The sequence below is a fragment of the Dromiciops gliroides genome, chromosome 2 (genome assembly GCF_019393635.1).
Source record: "Dromiciops gliroides isolate mDroGli1 chromosome 2, mDroGli1.pri, whole genome shotgun sequence".
NCBI classification, from domain to species: Eukaryota; Metazoa; Chordata; class Mammalia; order Microbiotheria; family Microbiotheriidae; genus Dromiciops; species Dromiciops gliroides.
This window is the reverse complement of record NC_057862.1, coordinates 408431445-408452927: the sequence shown is the minus strand read 5'-3', so window position 1 is coordinate 408452927 and position 21483 is coordinate 408431445. Positions and strand designations below refer to the sequence as shown.

Here is a 21483-nt window from a genome sequence, read left to right as displayed (position 1 = left end):
CTCCCAGAGCTTCTATTTATAAAAGGGTTCCCAAACCAGTCCACCTATTCATTCCATACTCCTTGGATTAGATTCAACCATGCTACCTTTTCCCTGCCTTCCATTCAATTTCCTTTTGCAGTTGTTTTCTCCCATTAGATTATAAACTTGTTAAGGGCAAGGGCTCACTTTCTTCTCCTTATTTGTATCCCTAGTGCTTAACACAGTGTCTGGCACATAATAGGCATTTAATAACACTTGGTAACTCTGAAACTCTGATTTCTAGACAGCTTGCTGATACCATCAGCAGGAGTTTCCACAACAAAAATTGCCTATGCTAATGAAAACACAGTTTTGAATCTCTTTACCCCTATATACCCACACACAGAGCCATTTCATATACACATTCACTAAGAAAAAAAACCCTAAAGGTTTGAATAAAGGCAATATGAGACTACATTTTCTCCTGTGAAATCTCAGAAGGCCAAGATTAGAGAAGAAACAAGGAAACACAATTTTTCACTGATGTTATGAATAAGAAGGGGTGGGGTGGGGGGAGCGAAATATATTCAAACCACTTACAACTGATGTAGTGAGTTCTAGCTTTAAAGCTGTGTGGACAAGAAACATCACAACAGTAGCCACAGTTGGTGCAATGAACAAGATGGCAGTATTGAGACTCTGAAGAAATCCACATTTTTCTAATAACTTCTGCTCCTTGTCTCTTAAAGCTCAAAGACAAAAAAATATAATGATGACAAATGAATAATATTCCAAAGAGTATTCTAGGTAGAAGTCTGAATAATTCTGAAGGATCTAAGATTGACATAAGATTGACATTATAAGGCTCTATATGAAAACATGTCCTTTTCATACCTTTGATGATGGCTGAAAATGGTTTTTCCCAAGAGTACATTTTAATTAGCTTAATGCAGGTAAGAACTTCACTTGTGGTTCGGATTCTCTTATCACTGACCTCAGAAGTTCGATGATGTAACCTCACGATAGTCTTGGTCAAAAATGCCTGCAATTGAGATGGAATGATATTGATCAGAAATCACTAAGAAGAGAATTTTTTACACAAGTTTTGGAGGTTTGTCCTATGCAGAAGACATAGTAGTAAATTATTATAATAATCCACTATTTAATAAACCCAAAGACTCTAACCTCCAGGATAAGAACTCACTATTTGACAAAAACTGCAGGGAAAACTGGAAAATAGTATGGCAGAAACTAGGCATAGACCAACTTCTTACACCATACACCAAAGTAAAATCAAAATGGGTATATTCTCGCTTACTTGTCACATCTATTGAAAGGGGAAGAATTTATGATCAAAGATGAGATAGAGAACATTATGAAATGCAAAATGGATCTTTTTTATTAAATTTAAAAGGGTTTGTACAAATAAAACCAATGCAACCAAGATTAGAAGGAAAGCAGAAAGCTGGGAAACAATTTTTACAGCCAGTGTTTCTGATAAAGACCTAATTTCTAAAATATAGAGAGAAATCAATCAAATTTATAAGGATAAAAGTCATTCCCCAATTGAGAAGTGGTTAAAGGATATGAATAGGCAGTTTTCAGATGAAGAAATTAAAGGTAGCTCCAGCCACATGAAAAAATGTTCTCAATCACTACTGATGAGAGAAATACAAATTAAAACTACTCTTAGGTACCACCTCACACCTATCCAGTTGGCTAATGGGACAAAAAAGAAAAATGATAAATGTTGGAGAAGATGTGGGAAAATCAGAACACTAATGCATTGTTGGTGGAGTTGTGAACTGACTCAACCATTCTGGAGAGCAATTTGGAACTATGCCCAAAGGGCTATACAACAACTGTGCATACCCTTTGATCCAGCAATATCACTACTAGGTCTATATCCCAAAAATATCATAAAAATGGGGAAAGGACCCACATTTACAAAAATATTTGTAGCTGCTCTTTTTGCAGTGTCAAAGAATTGGAAATTGAGGGGATGCCCATCAATTGGGGAATGACTAAACAAGTTGCGGTATATGAATGTAATGGAATATTATTGTGCTGTGAGAAATGATGAGCAGACAGATTTCAGAAAAATCTGGAAAGATTTACATGAACTGATGCTGAGTGAAATGAGCAGAACCAAGAGAATACTGTACACAGTATCAAAAAACATTGTGTTATGATCAACTGTGATAGATTTAGCTCTTCTCAGCAATACAGTGATCCAAGACAATGCCAAAAAGACTCATGATGGAAAATGCTCTCCATATACAAAAAAGAAATATGGAATCTGAATGCAGATTGAAGCATACCATTTTCACTTTTGTTGTTGCTGGAGTTTTTTTGTTTCTTATTTCTTGTATTTTTTTTCCTTTTGTTCTGATTCTTCTCTCACAACATGATTAATGTGGAGATATGTTTAACATGATTGTAATGTATGACCTATATCAGATTTCTTGCTGGATTTGGGAGGAAGGAGGGAAAGGAGGGAAGGAGAAAAATTTGGAACTTGAAATCTTACAAAAATGAATGTTTAAAACTATCTTTACATATAATTGGAAAAAAATACAATTTTTAAAGTGCCTGCAATTGGGATGGAATTATATTGTTCAGAAATCACTAAGAAGAGATATTTTTTATGCAAGGTTGAGCGTTTTGTCCTATGCATAGAGGTAGTCAAAGATATTTCTGAAAATAAATTCTAGAACTTGATTTAGAAACCTAATCTGACTGCACTGGGAAAATCAAATTTAGTAATCCTAAATTCCAGGTACCCTTTTACGGTAGTGAGGTATGGTGTGTGACCTGTTATCCTTAAAGAAAGAATAGCTCCCCGTAGATCACTTTTGTCATATCTGTCAAATTTTTCTTTTCTCTTTCCATTTTAATTGAAAAGAGTAATTGGGATGATCTGGCTTAATTGTATCTCACATCAGGCTTTCTACAGACTGTTTCCTTGCTGCTCTTTTTTAAGTGTAATTTTTTGTAATCTGTTGTCCTTCTCTGTAACATTTTGCAAATAACTATTTTTTAACTGATGTTGTCCTGGGCTGTTCTTGGTGATTGCTGAGTGAGGTTATTTCTAGGATCACTTTCATGTAGTGTCTTATCTTTACTCTTATTTATTGTTTACTTTGCTATAAATAGTCAGTGATGGAAGCATACACATAAGTATGATTTGGAAATGGCTCTTTTATCATCACCCACATATTTCTTACCTGTTAAGATATAGTGAATTTTATCTTTTCAGATATAATACTAACTCCAGTGGCCTCTCCAATAGAGATTATAGATACTGTTATTATATCTTCAAGAGGTTTTAGAATCTTGAAGAATGACAAATTATCTGCTACTCTCTAAGGAATCACTGGTAAATGTGCAAGTTCTAACTTTTATTTATAAAAAGTTTATAAGCAGATGGGGAGGAGTCATTATTTGTAAAGAGACTGAATTTTACCACCATTTGAAAAGCAAATGATTTTTTTTTTTTTGGTGAGGCAATTGGGGTTAAGTGACTTGCCCAGGGTCACACAGCTAGTAAGTGTCTGAGGCCGGATTTGAACTCAGGTATTCCTGAATCCAGGGCCGGTGCTTTTCCACTGTGCCATCTAGCTGCCCCAAAAGCAAATGATTTTTAACTGACATTTGTGAAGAGATTGTTTTCCTGTTATGACTGGAGAAAGACAATGAGAGGACAGAGGAAGGCATTATCTAAGAGGATGCAGTTTAACTTTTATATTTTTGGATACATTTTATATTATATGAATAAATTAGGTTTTTTGAGATACTTTAGCTGAAGCTAAACAATGGGACTGTTTCAGAAGTAAGAAGAAATCAAGAGGAGAAGTTATACTAGGGGACCAGAGACTCATCTTTTTATAGATAAAATATTGCAAATAATTATTTGTCTTTATGTTATTCTTTGTTAACCTATTAAATTATATAGTCAGCACCTGACATTTATTTAAACCTAGGCAATTTGGGGTTTTAATATACAAAGAGATGTGAGCAACTGCTAATGAAAAAAGTTCATAGAATTTGGAGCTGAAAGAAACTCTAGACGTCATGTGGTTGAACTCCCTCATGTTACAGATGAGAAAACTGAGAACCAGAGAGGTTAGATGACTTGCCCAGGATCACAGGGCTAATATGCATCTGAAGTGGAATTTGAACCGAGATCTGGTACCCTATTCACTGCATCAAGATTTCTCTAATTAATTAAATAAGTAATGTTTAATAAACTAGAATAGGGAACTCAGAGATAATTCTTCAGTTAATGAGAATAAGGTTATAATTTTAATAATGAATAAATATCCAAATATATCTCTTGGATTATTTGAAGATAAGAGTGCATACGGCAATGAGTAGTTATTGTCCCATGTCGGCTACAACTGAGTGTGGTCAAACTTAAAATACCATTCTGCTTACTTAATATAGAATTTCACAGTTACAGAATACTTCACACATCTTTTCTCTTATGATCTTTATAACAACTCTGTGAGGTAGCAAGGACAACAAATGGTATCCCCATATTATAGAAGTGGCAGTGCCAGCATTTGCACCCAGGTCTTCTAACTCTAAGTCAAGTACTATGTTCCCTACAAACTCACTGTTGCTCATTAACAACATTTGATTTAGCAAGCACTTAATAAGTGCCTTCTCCTTACAAGGCAGCATGCTAAGAATTTTGTTGGATAAAGCTAAATCTCAACTATGCCGGGAACAAGTAGTCAGGAAACATTTCCCTCCAAAATGCATTTAGGTCACCAGGGCTCCAAGAGACATTCCAACATAGAGTGGTTTATAAGAAAATACATTACCTGGCTGAACAAGTTGTGGTATATGAATGCAATGGAATACTGTTGTGCTGTAAGAAATGATGAGCAGGCAGATTTCAGAAAAACCTGGAAAGACTTAAGTGGACTGATGCTGAGTGAAGTGAACAGAACCAGGAGAACATTGTTGTACACAGTAACAGTAACATTGTGTGATGATCAACTGTGATAGACATAGCTCTTCTCAGCAATGCAATGATCCAAGACAATTCCAAAGGACTCATGATGGAAAATGCTCTCAATATCCAGAAAAAAAGAACTGTGGATTCTGAATGCAGATTGAACCATACTATTTCTGCTTTTTTGTTGGTTTTTTCCCTTTTTTGAGGTTTTTCTCTTTTGTTCTGATTCTTCTTTCACAACATGACTAATGCAGAAATATGTTTAATGTGATTGTACATCTATAACCTATATCAGATTGCTTTCTGTCTTTGGGAAGGGGAGAGGGGAAAAATTCGGAACTAAAAATCTTATGAAAACAAATGGTGAAAACTATATTTACATGTAATTGGAAAATAATTAATTACTTTTATGATAAAAATAATACAAATTTTTTTTTAAAAGGAAGTACATTACCTGCAGGGGGAAAATCAGGAGGTAGCAGGCGATTCCTACAAGTGCTGTGGGCCCAAGAGTGATGTAAGTGGAAACAGAAGCAGCAACTACTGTTGATAATGTGATGATAATCAGAGGACTAAAGCAAGCCCCTTCAAATAGGTGATTGGCGTCACTGGCAAAAAAGCTAATGGCCTGCAACAAAAGAATACATAAATATTAAGTCCATGCTGAATAAATGCTTATTGACTACTTACTTATTGACTGCCAAATAGTGGGAAGAAAAGGAAGGAAGATGAGGAGGAAAGATACTTACTAGATTCACATCAAGTGCATTCAAGTTCCATAAACCCAAATGGTATCTTGTAGGCATAGACAGATTATAATGATGACACTGCAGTTACCACTGGAGGCACCTGAGATAGGTATTTAATACCTGTTTGCACTTCTTATCACAAGACTTAATTACTTTGGCTTTCTCTCTTTTTCCTTATTCCCTTCCTCCCTGCTCCCTTCCTCTTCTCCCCCATTCCCTTTGTTTCTCCTCTTTTTTTTGGGGGGGGGTGAGGCAATTGGGGTTAAGTGACTTGCCCAAGGTCACACAGCTAGTAAGTGTTAAGTGTCTGAAGCTGGATTTGAACTCAGGTCCTCCTGAATCCAGGGCCGGTGCTCTATCCACTGCGCTACCTAGCTGCCCCCTAATTCTTTTTTTTTTTTTTTTTGGAGAGGGCAGGGAAATGGGAGTTAAGTGACTTGTCCAGGGTCACACAGCTAGTAAGTGTCAGGTGTCTAAGGCTGGATTTGAACTCAGGTCTTCCTGAATCCAAGGCTGGTGCTTTATCATTTCATCAGTTAGCTGTCCCCTGTTTCTCCTCTTAAGAATCTACTTAGCCACATGTACCATCAACACATCCTGCCTCCACACAACCCCAAAATTCTGTGGAGCAACTCTGGAGATTTTCCAGTGGCTGTGATTTTTATTGGCAGGCAGAGGACAGGAGTTTGAAGACCTGGTTTCAGATCTCACTTCTAATACATAGTATTTGTGCAACCTTGGGCAATTTGCTCTGGGAACCTCAAACTTCCTCATCCAGAGAAACAAGGGGGTTGGACTGAATGGCATCTGAAGTCCATTCAAGCTCTAGATCCATGATCTTAGCAAACATAGTTTAGCATGCTTACCTCTCCGACAGAGATTCGGGTTAAAGACCGAAATTCCATGAGCTTTTCAAACGCCAGTGAACATGCAGCTGTTCTCAACCTTGTCCCTGTTCGCTGGTTGATGATCCAAGATGCACACAGACCAAAAGACTTTAAACATTCACAGAAGAAAAGAGCAAAGCAGAGTCCGATGCTATAGGAAAGATTCCGTGATACAGCTACACTATTTTCCAGAATCTTTGGCACAAGTAGCACCTAGGAGCAAAAAGGAATTATGTATAGTAAAGGTCTTCCAATACGCCATCATCCCGAGTTCTGTCATTTCTGAGATATCAGAGTTTCTGCAATCAAAAATTAATATAGGGGGACAGCTAGGTGGCACAGTAGATAAAGCACTGGCCCTGGATTAAGGAGTAACTGAGTTCAAATCCGACCTCAGACACTTGACACTTACTAGCTGTGTGACCCTGGGCAAGTCACTTAACCCCAATTGCCTCACCAAAACAAAAACAAAAACAAAAACAAAAAATTAATATAGGGGCAGCTAGGTAGCGCAGTGGATAGAGCACTGGCCCTGGATTCAGGAGGACTTGAGTTCAAATCCGGTCTCAGACACTTAACACTTACTAGCTGTGTGACCCTGGGCAAGTCACTTAACCCCAATTGCCTCACCAAAACAAAAACAAAAACAAAAAATTAATATAGGGGCAGCTAGGTGGCGCAGTGGAAAGAGCACTGGCCCTGGATTCAGGAGGACTTGAGTTCAAATCAGGTCTCAGACACTTAACACTTACTAGCTGTGTGACCCTGGGTAAGTCACTTAACCCCAACTGCCTCACCAAAAAAAAAAAAAAATTAATATAAGATCTGACTCAAATCTGTAAAGTGTAAAATGGATGACTTGTGAAAAGGCAATGTCAGGTAAGTATATTCATAGTCATCTTTTGCAGGAAAATCAGCACAATAAAGCTCAAACAATTTATACTTTAATTAAAGAGCTTAGAAGTTTCTTTTTTAAATCAGAAAACTATTTCATTTTTATTATGACTTTATTTTGCTTTTATCCTTCTTGACTTTTCATGTTTGGAATTCAAATGTGGCTGTTGCTTAAACCCATTTCATGTATTTAAAATGCTACCTCTTAAAGTTTATTGACATCTTCCTAATGATTTAAAAATAATCAGAGTTTCTTGAAGTAAGTAAAACTACCAGAAATGCCAGGTTGCTTTAGAGTCTTTCATGTTTGTGTGTCATAGTAGCCTGATGAAGCCTATGAATAATTTATAATGAAAGAAACTGCTAAATTTCAATTAGAAGTTAGTGAAAAGCAGTATGTAATTTTTTTCCCATCCAAGTTCACAGACCCCTTAGGGAATGGGGTCTGTGGACTTCATGTTAAGAATCCTTGTTTTAAATCAATGGTACATCTAGCCCATTGTTTCTGTAGTAGTGATACTGAAGGACCATTTATGAGAGAGTATGGTAGATAGTTTTTAAAATGTCAGCTTGTAAAAGTGGAGAATCCTCCTAAGGTAATACTAAGAATTATGAGGAATTATCCTGGGCAACACCAAGGCACGATTCACACCCCGAAAGACCAAATATTTTCTTAAGAGACTTATCATTTCTAAAGCTGCCTCATTGGCCAGACATTGTTAAAAATCTCAGGTGCCCTGCACTAGCTTCAGGAAACCCTATGGATTCACTTGGGATACAGAAGTGGACTTTGAGAAAACCCAAGACATTGCTTTTGGAGTGAAGCTTGCTTGATTTCTGAATTGTGCCCTCCCCTTAGACATCATAAAGTCCATTACTTACTGGTCCTAAGACACTCATAATACTGAAGAATATGCTTGCCAAGACATCTATGCAAAATCTTGTTCTCTGGAACTTGAAGAGCACACGAGTCACAGAAGCATTTTCATAACCATGTCTTGCAACTTCTTCTTCCCAGAGTTTTCGAAGCCTTTAAACAGAATCATGTATCGTGCACTTATTCTTTGCATTTAATGGACAGTCAAACAATGCAGATATTGAATGCTTGTTAGATTGGGTGGGGTTACTGGCCATTAGAGAGGCAGTAGTTGAGTAGAAAAAAGAGCACTGGACATGAAGTAAGATCCCTATGTTTCAAGTCTAAATTCTACCTTACTAGCAGGTAGGTGGCATGGGAGAGCTGGGCCTAGAGTCAGTAAAACATGAGTTCAAATCCAACTTCAGGTATTTACTAGCTGTGTGACCTTGAGAAGGTCACTTACCTACTATCTGCCTCAGTCCCCTCAACTGCTGATAATAATATCGCCTGCCTCCCAGGGTGTTTGTAAGGATCAAATGAGATATTTGTAAAGGACTTAGCACAGTGTATGGCACATAGTAGGTGCTTAATAAATATTTGTTTCCTTTCTTCCTATGTAAACTGTGGCTAGTTGCTCAGACTCTCTGAACTTATATACTCTCATCTGTTAAAAAAAAAAAAGGGAAATAATAAAAGGAGGTGGCATGGTATAGTGGATAGAGTGCTAGACTTTGAGTCTAGGAAGACCTCGGTTCAAATCCCTAGCTTCAGATACCCATTAGCTGTGTGACTCTAAGCAATCTTTTCTAGGCCTTAATTTCATCTTCTGTAAAATACCAGATTGGATTCAGTGACCACTGAAGTCTCTCCTAGATTTAAATCTATGGTTTTCTTTTTTCTTTTTTTTTTTTTTTGTGAGGCAATTGGGGTTAAGTTACTTGCCCAGGGTCACACAGCTAGTAAGTGTTAAGTGTCTAAGGCTGGATTTGAACTCAGGTACTCCTGACTCCAGGGCCAGTGCTCTATCCACTGCACCACCTAGCTGCCCCCTATGATCTTCTAATACTAGACTCACCAAGATGTTGTGAGGATCAAAGAGGGTAATATGTTTATTGGTCCATATGACTATAAGAAACTATTATCTTTTCTTCACCAAACTCCTATTCCAGTGGCTCCTCCCAGCATGAAGGTGACCCTAGAACCCAAAGTCTGGCAAGTTAAACTGAGTTGGAAAGACTATAAAACACTTTGCAAATATGAAAGTGTTCTTCAAGTGAATGATGATGTATATGATGACAACTGTATGTCCATCACTTGAACACTAGCCTAGTAGAGTTGGAGAAATTCAAGATAAAAAATTTGCCTACTAGGGGATAATTCTTCTTTAACCACAGCAAGTAAATCCATCTCTCAGTTTTCTGATCTATAAAGGAAGGCATGAGGTTTGAATTAGATGACTCTTAAGTCCCTCCCAGCTCTAAATTCTATAAAACACCTATGAATACTATCTATTATGGCAAAGGGATTTTGGTCTGAGTTGGTTGAAGGAGCCTACAGCAGTAAAAGTACAAAGTCTTGAAATATAAAAATAAGCATTTTCACCATCATCAGCATCATCACTATCATTTTTATGAAGAGAACCAGAGGAAGGCCTCCAGAATAGTTGGGAGATCCTCTATGGAGGACAGGGATAGGTGGAGACAAGAATAGGGGAGAATAAGAAACTTTGCATTGGTTTCAATCTGCAGTGGTAGATAGGGTATTCACATCGATGAGATAATTATTCTGTTAAGTTATGGGCATTCTTCTTATTATTACAGAGTTTTAAAAATTCGCAAAGGATATGGCTGTGGACTTCTGGGCCTCTACTATAGACACAGCTAGGTTCTGCAGTTGTGTATACATTGTCCAAAGATATCAAATGATTTGCAAAACTTCCCCACAACTAGCACTGTAACTTCTTTTCTACAGTTGCTCATATCTGGAAGTTTTTCCTCTACCTCTTATGAAAGCAAAGGATCAGAAGTTATCACCAAAAAAAGTTACTGAAAAGTTAATGTTGATGCACCTAAGAAGTCTATTCAACTGTGTGTAAGAACTTTCTTTACACTCCCAACTCTAAATGACTGAAGTCATGAATGATTATTTTAACAATAAGCATCCCCAAAAGGCTTCAAGTTTGAGTCATTGCAGAAAACTTGGGGCCTAGACCTAGAAGGTACCAGGTAAGGAAGACATTGGAATGGTATCCTGACCAAAGACTCTGCTTATGATGTATCAAATCAAATCAGGAAAGTAGATTAAATGTCTTCAATTGGTCCATCATAGTGTATTTCAATAATTATTAAACAATTATTTCATTTGCATAATAATCTTCCATGCAATAAGTTGAGCGGATAATACCATTCCCATTTGACAAGGAGGAAATTGAGACCAAATAAAGCTAAATGATATGTCTGTGGCTTTGTCTCCTGACTCCTGGTTCAGAGTTCTAGTCAAATGCCTGCTCTAGAAGTGATTATTGAATGATACATAAGAGAGGCCTTCTACTAAACTAGAGGAGGGAGGATTCCTTCTTTTGTCTTTGGGGAATATGCCCTATCTACACCCTAGAGTTCTCCTGCTCACCATTCCATCAAGAACAATTACTCTGGTCAACATGGTGAGTTTTCCATTGTCATTGTTACCTTTTAGAGTTCTTTTCTGAGGTGTCATACACGGACAGAGAAGGCACAGTGTGCTCATTTAGGTGTTTCCGGAAGCCCTGAATCATGAGAGGGGTTAGCCACGAATTGGTGAGGTAGGAGAACAGGCCAGCATGATCCACAGGATGTGCAGTGGAGGACCTGTGGAAGAAGTCAGAAGCAACAGGATCACTTTGTTAATCAGGCCTTCATTCTACCCTTGAAAGCTAAAAGAAAGCTAAGGCTGAGTTGTACTATCACTAGGCATCTTCAGACATAGGAGATGATGACATCACCAGTGTTGCAAAGGAAATTCATTTTCCAGTAGTAGTTGTATTAGATAACCTTTCAATATGAAGAATGTCAAGGTTCTGTGCTTCTGCTTTTATGGGGAAGATTTGAGGGGCTTTTATAAATCCTTGTCAAAAAAGAAGCCTGTCCCTTTCTAAAAGACCCCCTGTGCCCCTGGAACCTACCCACCCAAGTAATCATATTTTCCAACCTATGACCTTTTCCCCATCAAATCTAAAATCCACAGTACGGTGATGATGCAGTGCAAGGGCATGAGGTATGGGAGTTCTGGAAGAATGGAGGACCTGGAGTTCAGGGTAGGGTAGTGTCTTGGTGACCAGGACTGATGCAGAATTTTGGATAGTTATCTAGAGAAGAAACTGAACTGACTTTACTGATCTCCCGACTAAAAACTAAAACATTATACTCCCTCTTCCAGTTAAGGAAAGGCTATTTTGAAACAGAATTTTTTTTGGTAGATGATAACATAGGGCCCAGATCCAGACACAGCATTTGTATGTCTATGTAAGATTTGAAACGTGGGCACCTTTGTAACTGTCGTAAAGTGCTGCCTTTATAGAATAAGTTCACTTGTCCCTTTCTAGAAAACTTTTAGCTCTGGCACTCACCCACTCGAACAACCATAGATTCCCATATTCTGGTCCTATCTGCCTCAGATCCTCCAAACTCCCCAGGACATATATGTGATACAGCATTTTGCAAACTGAAGTGTTGGGCAGGGTGGAGGGAGCAGGGGTAGTAGGATCATGCTTCTGTGGGAGCACTGACATCTACAGCTGCTACAGATATTTGGTCATAGATGAAGGAATCTGAGAGCCAGCACCTTCACCTGCTGTCAGAGCTCCCTCCCCCTCTCCTTGCACTCACATTCTGTTTTGTATTGTGGCGATTACTCTCCCTGGCTTTGCTTTCCAGTTGCAAACTGATTTCTTTGACAGCAAGAACAATTTCTTATTTCATCTTTGTGCTGCCATTACCCAGGGCCTTGGATATCGAAGGCACCTTGTTGTAAGCCAGGATACAGTTGTGGAATTGGAGATACATGAGTTCATCCTCTGTACTACCATCCAGGATTGTTACAAGAAAAGATGGTATGGTGCAGGGGTGGGGGCAGTTTGGGCTAATTTTGCCCCTTTGTGGATTGATCTTGTATGTAGCAATGGGCCCTTTGGACAAGGGAATGTCTTTTAGAAAAAAAGATTTTAGGAGTTGGTGGAAAGCTCCCCAGACCCCAGGGAACCTCCTCACCTACTTCTTCTAACCTTTTTGCTGTTTTTCATTTGCTTTTCAGTCAAGTCAAGTCAATAAGCATTTACTAAGCATCTACAATGTGTCAGGCACTAGGCTAAGCACAGGAGATAAGAAGAAATACAGAAACAGTCCCTGATCTCAAGGGACTCAAAGTCTATCCTGTGAACTACTTTTAATCTCTTTGGGAGCTGCTTTTAACAGGCAATATCTGAATAGGTTTTTAATAAATGAATTATATGAACTCTGAGATAATCAGATGATAGAGCATTTCACACAGTACCTGGCACATAGTAAGAACTTAACATTATTTGTCCCCTCTCTCATCTCCTTTGGGCTCTAAGTGATCTGCTGTACCAAAATCTAGAGATCCTTACTCTTAAATATTTATTGAATTCAATAGAACTAGAAAGTGATAGAAACAGCCCCATTGCTACTGACCCACTCACTTTGATTTGGGGCGAATCGGGATCATTGTTTTCCAAGCAGCGTGATATTTCCCATCTGAGAGGGCCTTCGGACCTTCTGGCTTGTTGTGAGGCCCTGGGCTCCAATAACTGTCTCCAAGGGTGAATTTTTTCTTAGACATAAAAAAGAGTATAACAGTGAATACATTTCTGTGAATCCCATCTGTCATCCCCACCTCCTATATAAGAATTGTCCTGGGTAATACAAGGGACATCTCCACATCTTGCTCTTCAGTGAGGTAATGTGGGTTGGTGAAAAGGCCACTGGATTGAGAGTCGCCCTGACATTTGCTAAATTTATAACTGGGGCAAATCACCATGCCTCTCTGAGCCTCCATTTCTTCATCTGGGGAATGTGCTTAATATGGACCTATTTCGGAAAGTTTTTTGGGGGAATTGCACTCTATAAACCTCAGAAGGCTAAATAAATGTTACTGTTATTATCTAAGGCCCTTTCCTGAGTAGACTCTAATATGCAACAATCCAATCCATTTTAACAAGCACTAAGTGCCTTAACATAACATTCTATTATTTTGACTTTTCTGCCCATCAGGGGAAAGGATCTGATTGACTCACACACTCAAAATTGTTGTTCAGTCCTTTTTCAGATGTGTCCAACCGTTTGTGACCCTATTTGGGGTTTTCTTGGCAAGGATACTAGAATGGTTTGCCATTTCCTCCTCCAGCTCATTTTATAGATGCGGAAACTGAGGACTTGCCCAGGGTCACATAGCTAATATGGATCTGATGCCAGATTTGAACTCAAGGAGATGAGTCTTCCTGATTCTAAGCCTGGTACACTGTGCCATTAGCTGCCCCACACTCAAACTTACTGGGACTTTAAGGGGTTTCTTTCTTCTGGGGATATTTGCATTTCAAAAGCTGAGGGGGGGATGGCAATTGTTAGCCCAGAGGAATGAACTACTGATGATGTCATTTTAGATACCAGGAAAAGTCATAGAGGTTTTTGTTGTTGTTGTTGTTGTTTTTTAACAGAACATCCTTTCTGGATCTCACAGTTATAGAGAAAAGAGAATAGACTCATTCTATTTAGACCTAAAGGGGGGCAGTTAGGTGGAGCAGTGGATAAAGCACAGGCCCTGGATTCAGGAGTACCTGAGTTCAAATCCAGCCTCAGACACTTGACACTTACTAGCTGTGTGACCCTGGACAAGTCACTTAAAACTCATTGCCCTGCAAACAAACAAACAAACAAAACAAAACAAAACAAAAAGACCTAAACGGCAGAGTCCAGGTGGCTAGGTGGCACAGTGGATAGAGCACTGGCTATAAAATTGTGAGGACTTGAGTTCAAATCTCACCTCAGATACTTACTAGTTGTGTGACCCTGGGAAAGTCGCTTAACCCCAAATTGCCTTAAAACGTCTGGGGCCATCTCCAGTAGTCCTGATGTACATCATTGCCACTGGACCCAGATAGCTCTGGAGAGAGTGAAGTTGATGACCTTGCACAGCCCTCCCTCACTTAAATGCAATTCTGTGCAAGTCATGACATCACTCCGATGTAATGGTCCTCTTTGAGAGCCAAGGGCAATGGGTAAAAATTACAGAGAAATAGATTTAGGCATGATATAAAGCAAATCTTCCTAACAATTCAAGTGGAATGTGTTGCTTCAGGAAGGAGGATTTCTTTTCACTGGAGAGTTTCAATAAGGGGTTTATTGGAGATATGGAAGAAGGGGTGAGGGTTAAGTCCCTTCCAACTCTTAGATTTTATGTGATCTTATGCTCTCTGAGGCCCACTTTCTCCATCTGACAAATAAAGAGGTTAGGCTAGATGGTCTTCAAAGTCCCTTCTAGCTTAAAAAGTCTATGAATCAGACTGGCCTTGGTGAAAGTAATGTGATTGCAGGATGCCCTCCATGCATATAGGCCCTTCTTGCTATGTGGGACCAAGGATCAGGGTATTCTTACATAGGTGAGGCCATAAACCATGCTGTCTTCCATGTCCATTCCAAGGTTCACAGAGCCACCAGTGGGACTGGGACCCCAGTCTTTCCTTCTCCTGGGCATTTTCAGTCAGTCCTGCCAATTTTTTCTTTCCTAGAAAGAAAGATGCTGAAATGACAGAGAGGAATCTTCAGTTTCTCCCCCGTCCTAACCCAACAATAGTCTAGCTACCTTTATAATAAAGGGAAACAACAATAGGGATGCATGGAATTGGGCCAATTCCTTCTTCCCACATTCATTCATTCATTCATTCATCCATCCATCCATCCATCCATCCATCCATCCATCCATCCATGTATGCATGCATACATTCATTCATTCATTCTTTCAATAAACATTCCTTAAAATTCTATTGTGTGCAGAGCACTGTTCTAGGCTGCAGAAGTAAAAAAGTTTAGATAAAACTTAGTTCTGTTTCTAGATGGAACTAATGAAAACTCTTTCTAATGGAAAGCTGGTTATATATAGGAAGCCAAGAAGAGAATCACATGTGTACATGAGGTTCATGTATACATTTACATAAAGTTTGTATAGAGGTGGATGTATTTGCATGTGGCTAAGTAAACTGGACAGATGGGTGCTGGCTTGGGAAATAACCAGATTAACTTGTGGTTAATGTGATGTGGAAAGCACCTTGGAACAGGAGTCAGAAGACCTGAGTTCCAAGCCCAGCACTACGTCATAAGCGGTCTCTGGGCCTTGTTTTCCTTTATTATAAAATGAGGAAACTGGACAAGATCATCTCTAGTTTCTCTAGGTCTCATCATGTCTTCCTAACTTAGAACCCACCACCAGAATTTTGGATCAAATTTATATCTTGAAACTCTCTTTCAAACCCCACAGGGCATCTGTAAGCTTAGGTCTTCCCTCTGGCACTGCTGGGCTTCCGCCCCTTTCCAGGGCCTGGATTTGTAATGCCTCTCTCTTAGGGATGGAGGGTTGAGGGGGAAGGGGTCAAAGACCAGCTGCTTGATGCAGTATCTCACCTACATAGAGCTTTAATATTTATAAGGAGTAACATGTGGCTTTGGGCAAGTCACTTCCTTGCCTCTAGACCTGTTTGCTCTTCTGTAAAATGAGGGGCATTGGACTAAATGTTCTCCAAGGTCCCTTACAGTTCTAAAATCCAATGAAGTCCACTCTCCCATGCTTCTAATTCTTTTGCTCTTTACTTCTACAGCTTTTTTCAAGTCCAAGCTAAAATTTCACTTCCTTCATAAAGCCTTTTCCAGTCCCCCTAGTGCCTTCCCTCTATTGATTATCCCCAATTTATCTTGTATATATTGTTTGTACATACAAACATACCAAGTTTTATTGTGTTTTGCTTTATTGAGCTGTGCAGATAATTGTATGTGGTTTTGTTTTGTTTTTCTGTTTTGTTTTTTTTTTTACAAATTGAAGGTTTGTGGCAACCTTACATTGAACAACTCTATTAGTACCATTTTTTCCAATTGCATGTGCTCACATCTTGTCTCAGTGTGACATTTTGGTAATTCACAATATTTCAAGCTTTTTCATTAATATTATTATAACTTATGGTGATTTGTGATCAATGATTTTTGATGTTACTATTGTAGTTGTTTTGGGGGCACCACAAATCACTCCCAAATTAAGACCTCAAACTTAATTGATAAATATTGTGTGTATTTTGGCTGCTGCACTCCATCAGTCATTCTGGTCTCTCTCCCTCTTCACAGATCTTCCTATTCCGTGAGATGCAACAATATTGAAATTAGACCAATTAATAACCCTACAATGGCTTCTAAGTGTTCACGGGAAAGGATTCGTCAATTGATGGAGCAAATAGTATTGTGGTCTTATTTTAAGAAATTGCCACAGCCGCCCCAACCTTCATCAAGCACCACCCCGAACAGTCAGCAACCATGAACACTGAGGCAAGACCCTCCACCAGCAAACAGATTACAACTTCTTGAAGGTTCAGGTGATGGTTAGCATTTTTTAGCAATAATTTTTAAATTAATGTACGTACGTTGTTTTTAGCCGAAATACTATCGCAGTTTAATAGACTATAGAGATATAACTTTTAAATGCATTGTAAAACGAAAAAAATTCATGTGACTATTGCTGGTCTAGAATCAAATCCACACTATCTCAGAGGTACGCCTGTAGTTGTTTGCATTTTCTCTCCCCAGGGTTGTTGTGAGGCTCAGAAGGAAAAGGATATAAAGCACTTTGCAAACCTAAAAGCATTATACACAGTCAGGTATTATGATTATTGGTCTCCACTTTGGCGATGATTTCATTCCCTTAGCCCTCTAAAGCACTTGTTACTGCAGAGTCCAAGCAATGCTTATAGAGCAATACTGTAAATAATTAAGGAGGGGAGGAATGGAATGTACATCCGTCTTTAAGTATAATTTGCATGAACACTTTCTTTGTTTGTTTTGTGGGGCAACGGGGGTTATGTGACTTGCCCAAGGTCACACAGCTAGTGTCAAGTGTCTGAGGTCAGATTTGAACTCAGGTACTCCTGAATCCAGGGCTGGAGCTTTATCCCCTGCGCCACCTAGCTGCCCAACACTTTCTTTAATCTAGTCAATCAACAAAACAATAGATCGAGTCTCTGTTTGTTCACACAGAAAATATGTTTATAGAAGATGTGATTACAGCGGAATCCAGAACACCCCCGAGTCTCCCTCAGAGAGCCGGAGCTGTCTTTTTGCCTTCCTTAGTAGGCCCAGCGCTTAGTAAAAAAACGGCACACAGTAGGCTCTTAATGTTTATTGACTAAACCTAGACATAGTAGGAAGCACGCTAGACAAATGTCCTTGCTTCAAGGTTCAACTCCACTGCTTAATTAATACGTGTGTAATCTTTGGCAAGTCCCTTGCTGGGTTTCACTCTCTTCCACTTTAAGATGTAGGGGGCTGGACTGGAAAATCTCTACGATCACTCCCAGCATAGATATCGCTTCTTCTATTAGGATAATTACGCCGGTCGCCGCTAGCTCTGAGCCTCGGAACCCCAGTAGGGGGCAGGCAGCGCGAAGAGGCGGCGGCAGCGGCGGGGCTTGAGCCGCGCCGCGGCCCGTAGCACGGGGGCGGAAGCGGCTGCGGCTGTCGGCGGCCGTCCGCAGCTGTTGCTGGCCGTGGATCCACCTTCACCCCCTTCCCTCCCCCTCCCCCCGACCTTCGCCTAGTCCGCGCAGTCGCCTCCAGACTCGGGATCTCGGCCCCAGCGGGCCGGCTAGCCGAGACCATGTCGTCCGTGAGCGCGATCCAGATCCCGAGCCGGCTGCCACTGCTGCTGACCCACGAGGGCGTCCTGCTGCCCGGCTCCACGATGCGCACCAGCGTGGACTCGGCCCGCAACCTGCAGCTGGTGCGCAGCCGACTGCTCAAGGGCACGTCGCTGCAGAGCACCATCCTGGGCGTCATCCCCAACACCCCCGACCCGGCCAGCGACGCGCAGGACCTGCCGCCGCTGCACAGGTAGCGCAGCCTGCCCCGGGGAAACTGAGGCCCAGGGAGCGGAAGTGACGCGGCAGAGACTCCCCCGCCCCTCGCCCCCCTTTAAACCCCGTAAACCCGGGCTCGGGTCGTGCGGGACTTAGGAGTCTTTCCTAGTAACTAGCTGCAGCCCTGGAAGGTGCCCTGTAGGATGACCACCCAGGCCATCAGCGTTTTACGGATAAGGAAAAGACCCAGGAAGCCGGAGGGACATGCCCCGAGCTGGGCAGTGCGGGTCGTAGTAGACCTGGACTATGCCCTACGGGTCACGTCCAGTCCTCTTCCTTTTACAAACGAGGAGACCCAAGACCCGGAGAGCCCAAGTCAAAGATCCCAGGGATCATATAGAGGAGAGAGCTGGCCCTGGGCTCTCTCTACAGGACGTGCCAGAAGACTTAGTGCACTACCGGACACCCTAGTCCTGAGGACTGGAGTTTAAATACAGGCTTTGCCACTTTATTAGCTGGCACATTTGGATGGGTCGTTGAGTTTTTTTCAAGCAAAAAGTTGTATGACCACTTATCCGGTTTATTTTAGGAGGGGTGCCTTTTTTTTTTTCTGGTATGGGTTGGGCTTTTTAGAAGGTTTTCCAGCTCAGACTAGAGGGTTTTGGCCTAGGTGATCGATCTCTGGATTCCTTTCCAGTTTTCACAGTCTATGTTTATGTAACGTTTCTGTCCCGATTTACAGGTTTACAGCACTTTTTGGCAGCTATTGTAGGGAGGCGGGCCACAGTTCCTAGAATCTTGTTTGAGTGTGTCTTAAAGTTCATGTATTTTACATCTTACATTTTTATATACATTTTATGGCTAGAGAGTAGAAGAGACTCATCCTTCTTTCTAGTCCTCTTCATTCCCTTCTCCTTCCTCTCCTCCCCCCCCCCCCCCAACACACCGTGAAACCTGTGGCCAAGTCATTTTTAACCTATCCATATTTTCTGGCTTCAAGTCTTTTCTCTTTTCCTCAAGGAAAAGGGTTTTCATTTCCATTATTACTGCTGCCTCTTCCTCTCTGATGGGCCCATCACTCTCTCTTCTTGTTAACTATTTTAAGGCTCCCATGCCCCCTCTACCATGCTAACTAGCAGTAAAAACAAAAAAACAAAACAAGACACCCCCCCCAAAAAAAAAACCCCTAATAAACTTCAGGAAGTCCTGTATAAGAAGAGCCAGCACGGTAAGGAAGGGGTGGAGTTCTTAGAAACCCATGTCTCTTTTCGTAGAGAGCCTGAGTGTAGAGGGACCCAGGTGGAATAGATTGGTGATAGTGAAGAAATAGGTCAAACCTTTGGTGTTCCAGCAGTAGAGAAAATATAGACTCCTGGAACTGAGAATTGCCTCCAGGAGTTTAACAAAGAATAAGCAGAGGCTTTGTATGGATTAGCACGAGCTTCTTTCTCCCTAACACTAACAGTCTCCTCTGTCCTGTTTCTGTGCCCATCTTTGGTTCCCAGCTTCTTTCCTATTCCTTTTCTTCTCTTTTTTCAACATCTCTTCTTTCATTTTCCAACTCTATTTCTTCTTTGCTCAATTGACTATTTTCTTCTCCCTCTCCATGCCCTCAGGCAGCTTGACCTCTCACTTTCCCCTTCTGTTGTAGTTATACCTGTCCTTCAGTAGAAGGATAACTGGTTCTGAAGTCAGAATTTGGGTTCAAATTCTGCCTGTGATTTTCTTACAAGGCCTTGCACAAGTTATCTAATGTCTCTGAGGCTCGGTTTCTTCATCTATAAAATGAGGGGTTTGAATTAGATGACATCTTAGGTCCCTTCCGGTTCTAGGTCTAGCCTATGATCCTAAATATGGAGTATTCCCTCATTGTTCTTAGTGTCCTCATTCCTCCTGGGTCTTTGTATTTTCTTTCTTGGGATAGGATATTTTTCAAAGGGCCATAGAAAAACAGGTTAGAGTAGACAAGTTCTCCATGCACCTGGTCTTCTCCCTGCTTATCTCATTTTATGCCATCCCTCTGTGTTCAGGTACATAGTGTCTTTCCTTGTTTCTGTATATCCTTCATGGTCAAGTTTTCTTTTGAATATAATTACATAATATTTACCAATCCACAATCACTCTGAAGTATAAAATATAACCATATTTTTATATTCTCTGAAAATGTATTGACGTCATTGAAGCTAGATTTTGAAAGGTACAAACCAAATTTTGTCTTCCAGGAGTTTTGACTAATTTAGATTATATTCTGCTAAAGTAAAGCAGCCCACGAACAAAACTGTAGCATACAAATTAAAACCTGCATTTTGACCTGTTTCCTAGCCAGAAATGATTTTAGTTATTACGACTAAATAATATTATTTTAAGTAGATGTATATAGAGATTCTATATTTGATATACCTTTATAGTAACCTAAGACTGAAAGGGACCTTTAAGTCAGAGCCTGGCACATAGTAGTCAGTTAATACTTGCTTGTTGTTTGATTGTTCTAGTCTAGTTCTCTGCCCATTTAAGGCAACCTAAAAAAAAATAGCTGTTTTTCTTAAGTTTCCAGAAAAGGTATGGCACCTATGGAAATCATCTGTACATAGGATCAATTCAGAGCTAGAAGGACCCCCTAATTTTACTAGTGAGGAAACTGAGGCCCAAAGGGCTTGAAGATTTGCCTAAGGTAACCCAGCTAATAAGTAACACAGCCCAGATTTGAACTCTGGTCTTCTGATGTCAGATAATGCCTTGAAATGTTTTATCACAAAGTTTTCTATTTTCTGATTTAAATTTGGAAACACTATTAAAAAAAATTCTTCCTCAAATGTCATACCCAATGCGCATCCAAGCCCAAACATTAAAATCTTTCACTTACCCGTTAATTGCTTTCTCAGATCACAAGAGCACACCAGAGGCACAATGAGTGGCTTGCTTCTGCTCCCTCACTTCCCCCATACCTTTTAAGTGAGGGTGCTGGCAAACTTCAGGGAGCAGCAGAGGTTACACTCTTCCCTATAATCCTCCCCACACTGAGCACAGCAGAAATAGATGTTGCTGCCTTACCTGAGCTACGATCTATG

The 21483-nt window shown here is 40.3% G+C and overlaps 2 protein-coding genes across 2 annotated transcripts in view; one reads left to right on the top strand and one right to left on the bottom strand.

The window, feature by feature from the left end:
* The window catches only part of ABCC11 (ATP binding cassette subfamily C member 11), a 69221-nt gene extending 54161 nt beyond the window's left edge, over positions 1-15060 (bottom strand). Inside the window, exons 1-8 of the mRNA XM_043986256.1 lie at positions 14962-15060; positions 13010-13140; positions 11004-11162; positions 8340-8487; positions 6543-6776; positions 5382-5555; positions 856-1003; positions 562-710 (exon numbers count right to left, since the gene is read on the bottom strand). Coding sequence (XP_043842191.1) covers positions 562-710; positions 856-1003; positions 5382-5555; positions 6543-6776; positions 8340-8487; positions 11004-11162; positions 13010-13140; positions 14962-15060 — 1242 coding nt within the window. The remainder of the gene's footprint in view (positions 1-561; positions 711-855; positions 1004-5381; positions 5556-6542; positions 6777-8339; positions 8488-11003; positions 11163-13009; positions 13141-14961) is intronic.
* A 3002-nt stretch (positions 15061-18062) lies between these two features.
* The window catches only part of LONP2 (lon peptidase 2, peroxisomal), a 127931-nt gene continuing 124510 nt past the window's right edge, over positions 18063-21483 (top strand). The window contains exon 1 of the mRNA XM_043986715.1: positions 18063-18449. Coding sequence (XP_043842650.1) covers positions 18217-18449 — 233 coding nt within the window. The 5' untranslated portion in view covers positions 18063-18216. The remainder of the gene's footprint in view (positions 18450-21483) is intronic.